Source organism: Tripterygium wilfordii, chromosome 22 (genome assembly GCF_013401445.1).
Source record: "Tripterygium wilfordii isolate XIE 37 chromosome 22, ASM1340144v1, whole genome shotgun sequence".
In the NCBI taxonomy this organism is placed as follows: domain Eukaryota; kingdom Viridiplantae; phylum Streptophyta; class Magnoliopsida; order Celastrales; family Celastraceae; genus Tripterygium; species Tripterygium wilfordii.
In genome coordinates, this window is record NC_052253.1 from 4,892,317 (window position 1) to 4,903,482 (window position 11,166).

The window sequence follows — 11,166 nt, forward strand, 5'->3', positions numbered from 1 at the left end:
CGTTGGAAATGTCCCTCGAACACTCATCGATCGGTTATCGGTGGTTATTTCAGTAGGATATCAATATGTTCTAGTAAATTTTTTTGTTTGAAAATAACTAATCAATCAATTGATTCGATTTTTTAACACCCCCACTGAACACACCCGGGGCCCCCTTTTAGCTCACGCACTATACAATCCATTTTCAGCAGAAACGATGACGGCATATTCTTAGCAGAACCAATGACAACATCTGCTGTTAGTCCTATCACTTGATACGTCACCAAGACCAAAGACAATTTTGGAATTCATTAATTTGGAAAGCTTGTTAATAATTGATTGTAATGAATAATTTCCCTTAATTTGGATCAGTACTGTTGCCTTAATTGTTAGTGTGTTCTCCATTGGAAAAAAAAAAACATTTATAAACTGTGAAATGTCTTAATACAACCGCATTTGAGACTTGGGAGATAACTTTTTGTCTCTGGTATTTTCCACCGAATCTGCCTTCACAACGAAGGCACGCAAATGCCATCAAACCCGATACGTCTGGAACATTTCCTGAAACGTGTCAATCGACTGACTCGTCCACGTGTAATTGCGGATGGCCTCTTGAAGTTTCTTAAATCCCTTTATTACCCCTCCAACCATTCCTTCTACGGCGTTCCCTCTCCAACTGGAAACTCAAAACAAACTCAACCGCTACTTGTCATCGGCTAAACCTCTCGATTTCCATCTCGCGATTCTTTGTTACGAAGATGTGGAACCACGCGTACCGGAAAAATGATGTGGAGATCGGAGAAAGGCCTTTGTACCCGATGATGCTTGAAAGGCCCGAGCTCCGATGGTCGTTTATCAGGAAAATATACTCGATCTTGACGATCCAATTACTCGTCACGATTGCAGTCGCCGCCGTCGTCGTCTCCGTCCGGCCGATTTCGGTCTTCTTTGCTACTACTGGACCCGGTTTGGCGCTTTACATAGTCCTTATCATCACGCCTTTCATTAGTAAGTTTCGGTTCTTCTTCTTCCTCTTTTTTTTTTTTGGTTTGTTTTGTTTACTGGTTATTGCGGGCTTAAATTCGTATGTGGGTTTGGTGCAGCGTTATGTCCATTGTACTATTATCACCAGAAACATCCGGTTAATTACTTCCTACTCGGGATTTTCACGATTTCGCTGGCATTTGCTGTTGGTTTGACTTGTGCTTTTACCAGTGGTGAGTTATAATTGTTCTTACTTGTTTTGTTGTTTATCTGTTTACTTAATGTACCCTTATTGTGTTCTTTTATTGTCTGTCATTATTTTGATTACTAGTGGAGGTTTTGTAGTCTTATTGGGTACTTAGAATTGGCAACTTGTATGAAGATCTTGTTAATTTTTCTTGGAGGAATATAGGATCTGGAACTGAAATTCTTACAATGGTGGTAGTGTGAAGAAGATTCTAGGTTCTGGATTTGCACGATTGGGTGCTAAAATTGGTTACTGTTAGTCTTACTTGGAAATGAAAGCAATAATCATTCGTTCATTTGTATTATCTTTTTGTCTCTAGAGGTTTTTACAAGCTTCAAGAGTTTCTGATTGGGACGACCATTTTAACTTTAGAGCTCAGTTTGATACTTCATAAAGAAGTAAGTTTAAGAGGAAGTTGAAAGTTGAAAGTGAACACCTAAAAGTTGGTGATTTTAGCAAAAGAGTCATGTTACTTTGGTTGACTATTGAGTTATTGTTTTCTCACTTGGAACAATGTTTCTCATGCTGGGACCTGTGTATACATCGGGCTCATTCAACTTTGTTTCTTCCTGGACCGTCTCACTTAATGGTACTTGGGCCCCAAGGGGAAAGGCCTCTAGAATATGAGAGGGGGGCTTGATCTTATAAACGCACATCGCTTGGCTTAATTAGGTGAGACGGTCCAGGAAGAAACAAATAAAAACATTCATAACATTTCTTCTAATCGTTTATGTTCTTTGTACATCAGGAAGCTCGGTGGATTGTGTTGGTCTTATGCAGTTGGCATTTGTATTGTAGAAATGATATTTTTCTTCTCTTGCCATTTTACTTTTGGCATCTAGATAGTTAAACCAGATTGGATTGAGGTGGTTAAAATTAGTAGCAGGGCTGAAAATGGTCATCAAATTTGATTTTTCATTACTTTCCTGTCTGATGGAGTGTGTCTATGGTGTAAAATTTTGGATTCTGTTTCTGTTGGCTACAGGAAAGGTCATTTTGGAATCAGTAATCTTAACGACAGTTGTTGTCGTTGGTCTCACCCTGTACACATTCTGGGCAGCAAAGAGAGGCTATGATTTTAACTTCCTCGGCCCCTTCTTGTTTGGTTCTCTTTTGGTTCTTATGGTTTTTGCTTTCATACAGGTTGGTGTAATTCCTGTTTTCAAACTTCTTTTTTTTTATACTTTCAATTATCATTATGGTCCCGTCTGTTCTGATGTTGGTTTCTTTTATCATTTATGGCTGCAGATTCTCTTCCCATTGGGAAGGTTGTCCATTATGATATACGGGGGCTTAGCATCGATTATATTCTGTGGATACATCATCTATGACACAGACAACTTGATCAAGCGCTATACATATGATGAATACATTTGGGCTGCGATATCATTGTATCTGGATATCATCAATCTTTTCCTTTCCCTGCTTACGATCTTCAGAGCTGCTGATGCTTGAGATTGTTGCTATGCTCCTCTTTCTTTGGTTTTGCTCCTTTGTCTTCTACTCAACAAGTAGTTCACAGTGAACATGAATGCCATATTTTCTTCTTCTTTTTTGTACGACAATTGTGTAAAATGTCATGTAAACAAAGTTCTGTTGCTGGGAAATAATTCTTTTGGTCGAGAATGAACGGAATTCGTAGCACCAAAAGAGCCCTATCCCGCTCACAATATTCCATTTCAAATATTAATTAAGGATCTTCCATATTATTCCCAAGGCAAAAGAAAAAGAAACAATTAACACAAAAACTGACTAAACAGAATATGAACATATTTGATATTTACTCAAGAAAAATATGAACCCATGTTCTGGAAACAAATTTCAGTTGAAGCTTTACCCAAATATGCCACCAGAATCCCAAGAAACCACTATCTGTTGGATTGTAAACCCGTGCCACCATAGTACTGCTTGGTAGTTTCACGCGAGAATTCAGCGAATGTCATCCCATCTTTCAACCGAGAAGTAAGTGATGGAATCATTTTAGAAATTTCTTGTGCTAAAAGGTCGTCCTTATCAGGATGGTCTCCTTCTAATTGACAGTGTTCAATAGGATAATCTGAGATGAAGAAAGTTTTGCTCCACGCAGGCTGGAGGAACACTACAAAAGTTTCTCTACTCACATTCTCCAACTTTGATGGTTGGCATACGCAATGAAGGGTCGAACGAAGCTTCCCTTTCGATATGATATCAGCTGATTCTCCAACTTGGATGATAAAACTCCCGGGAGAAGTCTTCACCATGAGAACATTATTCTTGGCAGGATTAAAAATTTGCAAATATGTATGCCCACTTGGGGAAGAACACTCTCGATCACAAGCCATTGAAAATTTATTCTCCTCATGTAGAAGAAACATGGGATCTGTCAAGACAGTGAAAATACCGTAGTCGTGATGCCACTGCTGCCATAGATTAGATTGAATATCACAATCCCTAACTTCAGAGTGTTCGTCACCATTGTCCCTTCTACGATTAACCTGTTTTTTGGTGGATCCTCTTCTTCTTCTTCTGTCAGCTTGTTTTAAATTAATGCTATCTAGAATTGAATGATAATGTATAAGGCGGCCCTTTGCCGTCCCTGAATCCAGCAGGCTCTTCTCGAGTTCATGCCCACCAATGGCCTTATCACATGCTCTAGCAATGCAAAGCCCCAGCTCCATAAAACAAGACCCAAGCTCCATAAAAGTGTCACCAAGATTTCTAAAGTCATCATCATCTTGATGTTCTCTCAAATTGTCCACAATATCCAAACGATCATGTACTGGCCTCAAACACGGATCTGCTTCTTTAGCGGGTTTACTTTGAGTTGATTCGAGAGGTTCAGCGTATCTAAGCTGCATTGCAAAAGAAGACACCTTTCTGTCCGGATTCTTCAAAGGAACGTCGCTCCCCAAGTTATGCTTCTGAAATTTGTAATCGTTACAACTATGAAACATTGTGTGTCTTCGATGAAATAAATGTTTATTCAGTGATTGGATACCGAGAAAATGAACTAAGATTCCAATTAACAACATAAAATTGGAAGAAGAAAGAAGAAAAATTCTCAGGAAACAAACGGTGCTTCGCATAGAATCATTTCAATGGAGGAAGAAGACCAATTCAGAGGAGGTCAAAATTAAATATTACCTTGAGAATACGTTTGCGGTCTTCGAAGTCTAGAAGCGCGAGCTTGCGAGCCAGTGGGAGGAGCTTCCTGCGAAGACGAGAGGCACTAGGGAAGCCAGTTACAGACAGAAGACCGGGGCCTCCATGGCCTAGGGTTTCCATCATGGTGCGCCTCATTGCTTCCACCCTCTCCAGCTCCTCCGGCGGTGTAGAAGACGTTACAGAAGTTGCAGCTAACAGCATCAAATCTGAATACCGGAGCTCATAAAGTTCTAGGATTTCGGCTTCGGTTTCAGTTTCTTCCATCTCCATCTCCCTCACTCTCACTCCCCTTCGATTCCCGTCGTCCACTGACTCAGAGATCCACCAGTTCGCGTTTCCGACGCGGAGGTTTTGAGCCTTGCAGCCCTCCACAATGAGCTCTCTTCTTGGGCCAAAGCTTAAGCAAAAAGATAGTGGGCTTAGCATTTATTGGGCCTAAACCCTGAACACCAGGAAAAAAAAAACCTGTACAAAAAAGCCTCTGAAACACACAAGTATACAAATATCGCTCCTCGTTGTTTCATGGGTGAAAATAGAAAAGTTAAATCCATAACTCCAAATATTATACATAGTTAATATCTGATATGAGCGTAAACTATCCGCTCAACTGAAGTTTTCTACCTAACGAAAGTTTAACCAACAAAACTTAGTATATTACCACAAGAATATCACTCCAAATGAAAATCGAACCCAGTACAAAATTCAGAGCCCATATGATTTTGTTCTAGAAAGATTTTCCAAAATAGGCAATAACCCATAAGAAGAATTAAGCCTCACATGGTGATCACGCAGATAAACATTGAATCTCTTGAAAGTTAAACCAAGCACATGCCATTATCAAAGAAAACATGTTTTGGCATTTTCTTCCTAATACATCAATACTTACTGGTTCTAATCAACTACAGTCCATCACAATCTCCACCAATATGAAGCTACACTCTACAGAGGACTGATTAGCCAGCAAAATCATCATTGACATTAAATGAAGAAACCTGGTTTCTAGTGTGAATGACAATAGAATCCAAATACCATTAGCCTTTATGACCACTTCTTACAATTTGGGACAACAATGAGGCATTGTTGTTGTCAGCTACAAGCAGTTTGCTTAAAGCTCTTGGCCAACCAAATAGCAGTTTCCCTAGGAGAAACTTTCTCGGGACCAAATGGCTTTAGCAACACCCCTAGCTCTTCAAATCTTTCTTCTTGTAAGAGAACCGCACTGAATTCAAGCAAACCTTCTAGTGCTTCCGCACGTTGCTGGTGAGATGAGGTATCGAACCGCCGCAGTCGTGAATCAGATGATGAATGACTTGAAACAACTGCAGTTGGATTATGCTCTGAGTATTCACTTCCATTTCTTGCTACTCCATGACCAGCATCAGTAAAGTTTGACCTGCTAACAGCTCTGTCAAGAATCTTGATTGTGCATTTGTCCTTTGTGATGCTGCGGTCAGCATTAGCAGGTGTGGAAGAACAGTGCACAGATGTTGATGATATTCCACTGATGGGATGAAGGGGGATTTCTGAAGAGACCCAAGGGAATTCAGCAATCTTGTCAATTTGTGGGGCATTGACAGAGATATCTGATGACTCCGTTGAGCGAAGTAGGCCAGCGTTGGATTTATATGGGGTGCCTAAGGCTGCAGTTCTTGAAGGAAATGGAAGAGACACCCTTCGTGTCAGGTTGGAAGATCTGCTTGCAGGAGTATGTGACTCTGGAAACTGCAAACGGGATAATGTAAACAGTAATTAGCCACTGCACCTCTAGATTATGGAACAGTGAGAAGTTTACGTGAAAATGCAATGACTCTTTGCAAACCAACCAAAGGCATGATAGATAACCTCTCTATCGTAACCACCATTCTCGTATACATGCACCATTCAAATAACAAATAACATCCATATGACTCCTACCCATTTGATCATGCTAAAAGAAGCCAAAATTCAAGAAACTTGTATGAATAGATCAGTATAGCTGTATAGGTACTAAACCTCTACTTACAAGCCAAGTCGAAAATAAATATACTACTGGACTCAAAAATCTCCAGAATAGAAAATCTCAGACAAAGAGAAAGAGGTATTCAGGTCATGATGAGGATGATAACCATCAATCTCAACTCCCAATAACCAATCAACAGAGATCACTATCATTTAGTTGAACAAAATTCATGTGCTTAATAGCAAATATAAATACCAGATTAAGTTGTGAACCATTACAGGATACCTTTGATGGCGTGCCCACCCTCCTTGGAGTTGTAGAAAATTTTACTGGTGTACATTTTGGGGTTCTTGCAACGCTTGGAAATTTTTTAGCATTTGGCTTTTCAGTACCAATCTCGTCATGTACTAAGCCAACAGATAATCCCGCAAACTTCTGATTCAAGTAACTTGGAGATTCAAGCCCTCTTTGTGTGGAACACAAGGAGTCCTCTTCAGTTCCCGATATACTTGGATTCAAAGTCCGGTCATTGCTGAATGAATGCCTTTTGTCCCTCTTATAAAAGATGGGATTACCTTCTGCCTCAAAGATTTTAGTTTTCGTGATGTAGTTACAATCGGTCCATTCAGCTGGATAAGAATTTCTTCTAGGGCTATTCAACTTTAGATGAATCTTAAGCACATAAGTTTGAAGGTGAGGATGGCCTAACAACTCCGCAGCCTAGCAAAATAGATTTTGCTTCAATTTGGAGCATAATGATATGAAAATATCGTGAAACCAGAGAGAGTGTTCAATCTGGTCAAGTAGGTTCGACATTTAAATTTATCAGAACCACTGATAAAAGTAGCCGTTCCCATGCTTCACATAATTTATATAGCAATTCTCAACTCATTTTTATAATAGAAACAATGGTTAAATTAAATGGAAATGGGTGAAAAAACGACATACGCTCGGTCTACGTTCAGGATTTTTCCGCAACATGCTTTTAACAAGTCCTCGACTGGATTAATAGGAGAAAAAAAATGAAGGCCAACATTATTGACAAGATACATATACAAATCAACAAATTGCAAAACAACTTGGAACTTGCAAACATGAAAGCCAAAGAGCTGGTATAAATGAGATAATAGTAGCAAAGATATCATCACCTCCAATTGCAAATATCAAGATTCTATTCACTGACTTCAAATGATAGAAGTGAAATTATATTTATAAGTTGTGAGAGGAGTGGACTCACAATGCACCAGAGTACATGGATGGAAGAGGAGCCACAATAGACTTATTTATTTTGTTAATCAGTGCCCGTATATCCTGATGAGAAATAATAGAGAAACAGCAAATAACTATTAATCCATCTGCCAAGAAGATAGGAGCACAATTTAAGAGGGATTGAAGCCAATATACGCCACATACGGCTAGACAAGTAGACATATGGTCATAAACATTAAATCAAAGTCTTGAAGCAGTCTTTGTTGACCCTAATAACTCCAAACTTCATTTGAACTCTTCACACCACAAGAATGTTACACGAATTGATGATGAAAGTTACCATAGACGATGACAACATTCTTATTATTTATGAGTTCCAACTCCAATGATGGATTATCAACAACCAAGGGACAATAATTGTCTAATGGTAATTGGTTTCCCAATTCTTTGGAAGATGTCAACAAAATAGAATTGGCAACCAGATAAGAAATAAAGAAACTAATACACAATGAGAAACTTACAAAGGCTTTAAATGCAGGCGCGTGAGCAGCCATTTCATATAAGCAGCATCCTGGAAAAGTAAAATCCATGGCATCAGCTGTACGTAAAAAAAAGGAGAAAATATGTGAATCCAGACTAAGCTAGGGAAATTACAACAGAATAAATAGTTTACCTAAAGACCAAATATCTGACTTGGAACCATATGGTATATCAGCAAGAAGCTCGGGACACATATAACTTGGAGTTCCAACAACCTGTATATGGAGCGTAGAGTGTAACTTGACCAAGCATATATAGAACCATATTGAAGAGTAACCATATGACAGCTATATTGCTTACAGAGGAAGCTAGATAATCGGAAGTGAGCATTTTGGCCAGACCAAAATCACCTGCCACAGGAAAAGTATCCATATAACAGACTACAAGAACTAAGCCATATTAAATGATTAGACTAAGCCACTGAGGTACATTAGCATTTGTTCAGGGAACGATTACCTAGCCGTATGTCTTGATCTTTTGTCAAAAATATATTTGAACACTGAGAAAATTTGGAAAACCATTAGTGAAAAAATGACTTGCAAGAAGGTACTTAATTTACATTAGTCAAATCCCCTAACGAGGCAGACCTTGACATCCCGATGAAGAATATGGTTTTTGTGCAAGTAGTCAAGTGCCATCAAGAGTTGAACTAGCCACTCACGAAGTTTCTGCTCATACATTCAATTAACAGAATAAGACAACCATAGTAGTGCAAGTTTTTAAGATGGCTAAGTAAAAACTTAACATCAGCAATCCAACGCTTTTTAGCAGAAGTAACAACCTCTTCAGGAAAATGAATTCCATTGGCTCTTTTAATAGCTGCTGCCCTGTATATCAGAAAATTGTGAAAAAACTGCAGGACAGCAAGGACAATTGATGTCCAAAATATTTGATAACATTTCACAAATAATAATTCAGACAAAAAATTTACATGTCTCCTCCTTCACAGTATCGTATGACAATGCACACATAGCAACCCTGAGAACAAAGCCATGAAATTTTCATTCATGCCATTTTATAAGACATAAGAGGGTCCTCGTAATACTGAAGACCAAAATGAATATGATTTAGGGTTTGACAGGGCAATAACAATCAAAAAATGGAAAATATTTGCATCCCACAATTAAAATTCTCTAACCATATGAAGCCAGCGTTCATTGAAACTTGAAGAAAGCATCGTAAAATCATGAGACAACAAAATGGCGACGGAGTAAGAGAATTTCACATACCTTTTCTACCCAGGACTCTTTGTACTCCACTATAAATGGATTATGTACTTTTGAAATAAGCTCCCTCTGCAGAACAAAGAACTTAGACAAAAGTAAGTAGCTGAAATTTGAAAAGATCATTAGTCTTAGCAGTACATTGAGAGTAGCAAGACGTGAGCGCATACAAATAAAATGTTTTGGCACACATTTATATCAAAACTTGAAAAATGCCAACTAAGTGCCAAACATTTCGAAGTTCTAATTGCCATCATGCATGAGAAGAATGACACGCGAAACACTGACCTCCAGGTGGGCCAATCTGCGGGTCCTATCCGTTTGCCGAGCAAGACGATTTTTTTTCAAAACATACCTAAAAGTAAAGAGACCAATTCATCAGTTAACATATGCAGATGGTAAGCACCAATCACATAATTTTACAATGCTTAATTGTAAAAGTGAACAATTCTCCAACATGAAAAAGGCAAAAAATGCAACATGGAAAGGTGGAACTGCTCTCACTTCTTCTTTTCATGTTTATGTCTCACAAGCAAGGCAGAACCAAATGAACCCTTCCCAATCTGCTCCAGAATTTCATACTGCTCCATTAAATGAGCTACCTCCCTCAACAGAATTTAGGATTTCCAATATGGCTATACCAACAGTAACTCTGAAAATGATATCAAAAGCTATGAATTACTCCCTTACAAAGAGGAAGAGAAAAACAAAAGAAAAACGTGGAGCTAACAACTAAAATAATTTACACACATCTCCATAACCATACAAACGAAGAGTACATAGTGGATTAATTTAGGCAAACAAACTCAAAATGGAAAATGATTTAGTGCCCACATGATGACCCAAGGGTGGATACTCTTCAAGCACCTGCGTTGTTTAACCCTTCTACCCGGGCTGTTATAAACCGCTGTCATCATAAACCCCATATAACACTAGCTACAAACAATGTCATTGAAAAGCAAAATCGCCTACAAAAATCAGCCACATAACTATATTCAAATATGCAAATCAAGAAGGACCAAGACCATTAGCTTCAGTTTGAATTTGAAAGGTTCAAACACACGTATAAAAAAAAACATATAAAATCCTACATACATCAAGTTTTCAGCTTTTTCTACATGTAAAGAACACAAAAACAACCCAATCACTATCCAACCAATTCAAGATAAAGGCACCACTTGCGGAACAAAAAGAACAAATTAACCTCTGCTACTACAAGTAGCATGAACCGATTAACCCTCAGCTACAATCATAAATTAGGTACAAATTACAAGCAGGAAAAAGTAAATAAAAAACCTACAGCTTTTTCCACGCATCCTAACAAGAACAAACGTCAAACAGTAATATATTTATCTAAACAAAAAGCAAGACAGTAACCTTAGAAGGAATCCAGAAACAAGAAGAATAAGAAGGAAGAGGAGGAGAGTACCTGAAAATTTTGAATTCAGACGACGGAGGAGGGAAGGATTACAGTAGGCTTAGAAATGAAGCGTAATGTGACGGTGAGCAGACTCCTAAAAATTTCAAAATTGTGCGTGCGGGTGGGCCCAGTGGGCCTTGTGATGGGCCTAATATGGTGAGGGTAGGGGGGTTGAAATGTCTTTTTCATTTACGACGTTTGATCGATTCCTTGGATTGCCGGGCACAGACTGAAAGCGAAAGCCGGTACACACATTAGAGTGGCTAGGAAAATTGCCATTTCATTGACAAACGACATCGCTTTAATCTCTGGAATTCTGGATACGTGTTGTTTAATGGACCGACAAAACGATTTCCCACAATCAAATAAAACTATTAATGAGAATCAACTACTACTTGTATTATTGATGAAGTCAATGGTCAATGGTCTTGTTTTCTTGGATTCATGCATCCTTATAACTCATATAATGCTAGATTTGAAA

General features: G+C 38.6%; 3 protein-coding genes across 3 annotated transcripts; 1 reads left to right on the forward strand and 2 right to left on the reverse strand.

The window, feature by feature from the left end:
• Positions 1-627: 627 nt before the first annotated feature.
• Positions 628-2,836, forward strand: LOC119990745 (protein LIFEGUARD 2-like). Its single transcript, XM_038836823.1, has 4 exons — positions 628-987; positions 1,083-1,196; positions 2,196-2,353; positions 2,459-2,836. The coding sequence occupies exons 1-4, from the start codon at positions 738-740 to the stop codon at positions 2,663-2,665; spliced, it is 729 nt and encodes a 242-aa protein (XP_038692751.1). The 5' UTR covers positions 628-737; the 3' UTR covers positions 2,666-2,836.
• Positions 2,837-2,963: 127 nt separating this feature from the next.
• On the reverse strand, positions 2,964-4,737 carry LOC119990743. Its single transcript, XM_038836821.1, has 2 exons — positions 4,334-4,737; positions 2,964-4,110 (listed from the first exon to the last, which is right to left on the reverse strand). The coding sequence occupies exons 1-2, from the start codon at positions 4,622-4,624 to the stop codon at positions 3,079-3,081; spliced, it is 1,323 nt and encodes a 440-aa protein (XP_038692749.1). The 5' UTR covers positions 4,625-4,737; the 3' UTR covers positions 2,964-3,078.
• A 374-nt stretch (positions 4,738-5,111) lies between these two features.
• Positions 5,112-10,760, reverse strand: LOC119991351 (serine/threonine-protein kinase Nek2-like). The gene is made up of 15 exons (XM_038837713.1): positions 10,695-10,760; positions 9,770-9,917; positions 9,554-9,620; positions 9,272-9,337; positions 8,974-9,020; positions 8,824-8,869; positions 8,630-8,710; positions 8,499-8,541; positions 8,343-8,392; positions 8,176-8,257; positions 8,024-8,073; positions 7,531-7,604; positions 7,242-7,293; positions 6,579-7,013; positions 5,112-6,076 (listed from the first exon to the last, which is right to left on the reverse strand). Exons 2-15 carry the CDS (start codon positions 9,853-9,855, stop codon positions 5,441-5,443), a joined length of 1,815 nt encoding a protein of 604 aa, XP_038693641.1. The 5' UTR covers positions 9,856-9,917; positions 10,695-10,760; the 3' UTR covers positions 5,112-5,440.
• Between the last annotated feature and the right edge of the window lie 406 nt (positions 10,761-11,166).

What these genes read in the sequence shown, in the direction of transcription:
- LOC119990745 (XM_038836823.1), top strand. Translation starts at nt 738, where the DNA reads ATGTGGAACCACGCGTACCGGAAAAATGATGTGGAGATCGGAGAAAGG. An exon ending in TATCATCACGCCTTTCATTA is followed by an intron (nt 988 to 1,082) that starts GTAAGTTTCGGT and finishes GGTTTGGTGCAG; the next exon opens with CGTTATGTCCATTGTACTAT. An exon ending in TGGTTTTTGCTTTCATACAG is followed by an intron (nt 2,354 to 2,458) that starts GTTGGTGTAATT and finishes TTATGGCTGCAG; the next exon opens with ATTCTCTTCCCATTGGGAAG.
- LOC119990743 (XM_038836821.1), bottom strand. Translation starts at nt 4,624, where the DNA reads ATGGAGATGGAAGAAACTGAAACCGAAGCCGAAATCCTAGAACTTTAT. An exon ending in ACCGCAAACGTATTCTCAAG is followed by an intron (nt 4,111 to 4,333) that starts GTAATATTTAAT and finishes TACAAATTTCAG; the next exon opens with AAGCATAACTTGGGGAGCGA.
- LOC119991351 (XM_038837713.1), bottom strand. Translation starts at nt 9,855, where the DNA reads ATGGAGCAGTATGAAATTCTGGAGCAGATTGGGAAGGGTTCATTTGGT. An exon ending in GCAGATTGGCCCACCTGGAG is followed by an intron (nt 9,338 to 9,553) that starts GTCAGTGTTTCG and finishes TTTGTTCTGCAG; the next exon opens with AGGGAGCTTATTTCAAAAGT. An exon ending in AGATCAAGACATACGGCTAG is followed by an intron (nt 8,393 to 8,498) that starts GTAATCGTTCCC and finishes TTCCTGTGGCAG; the next exon opens with GTGATTTTGGTCTGGCCAAA.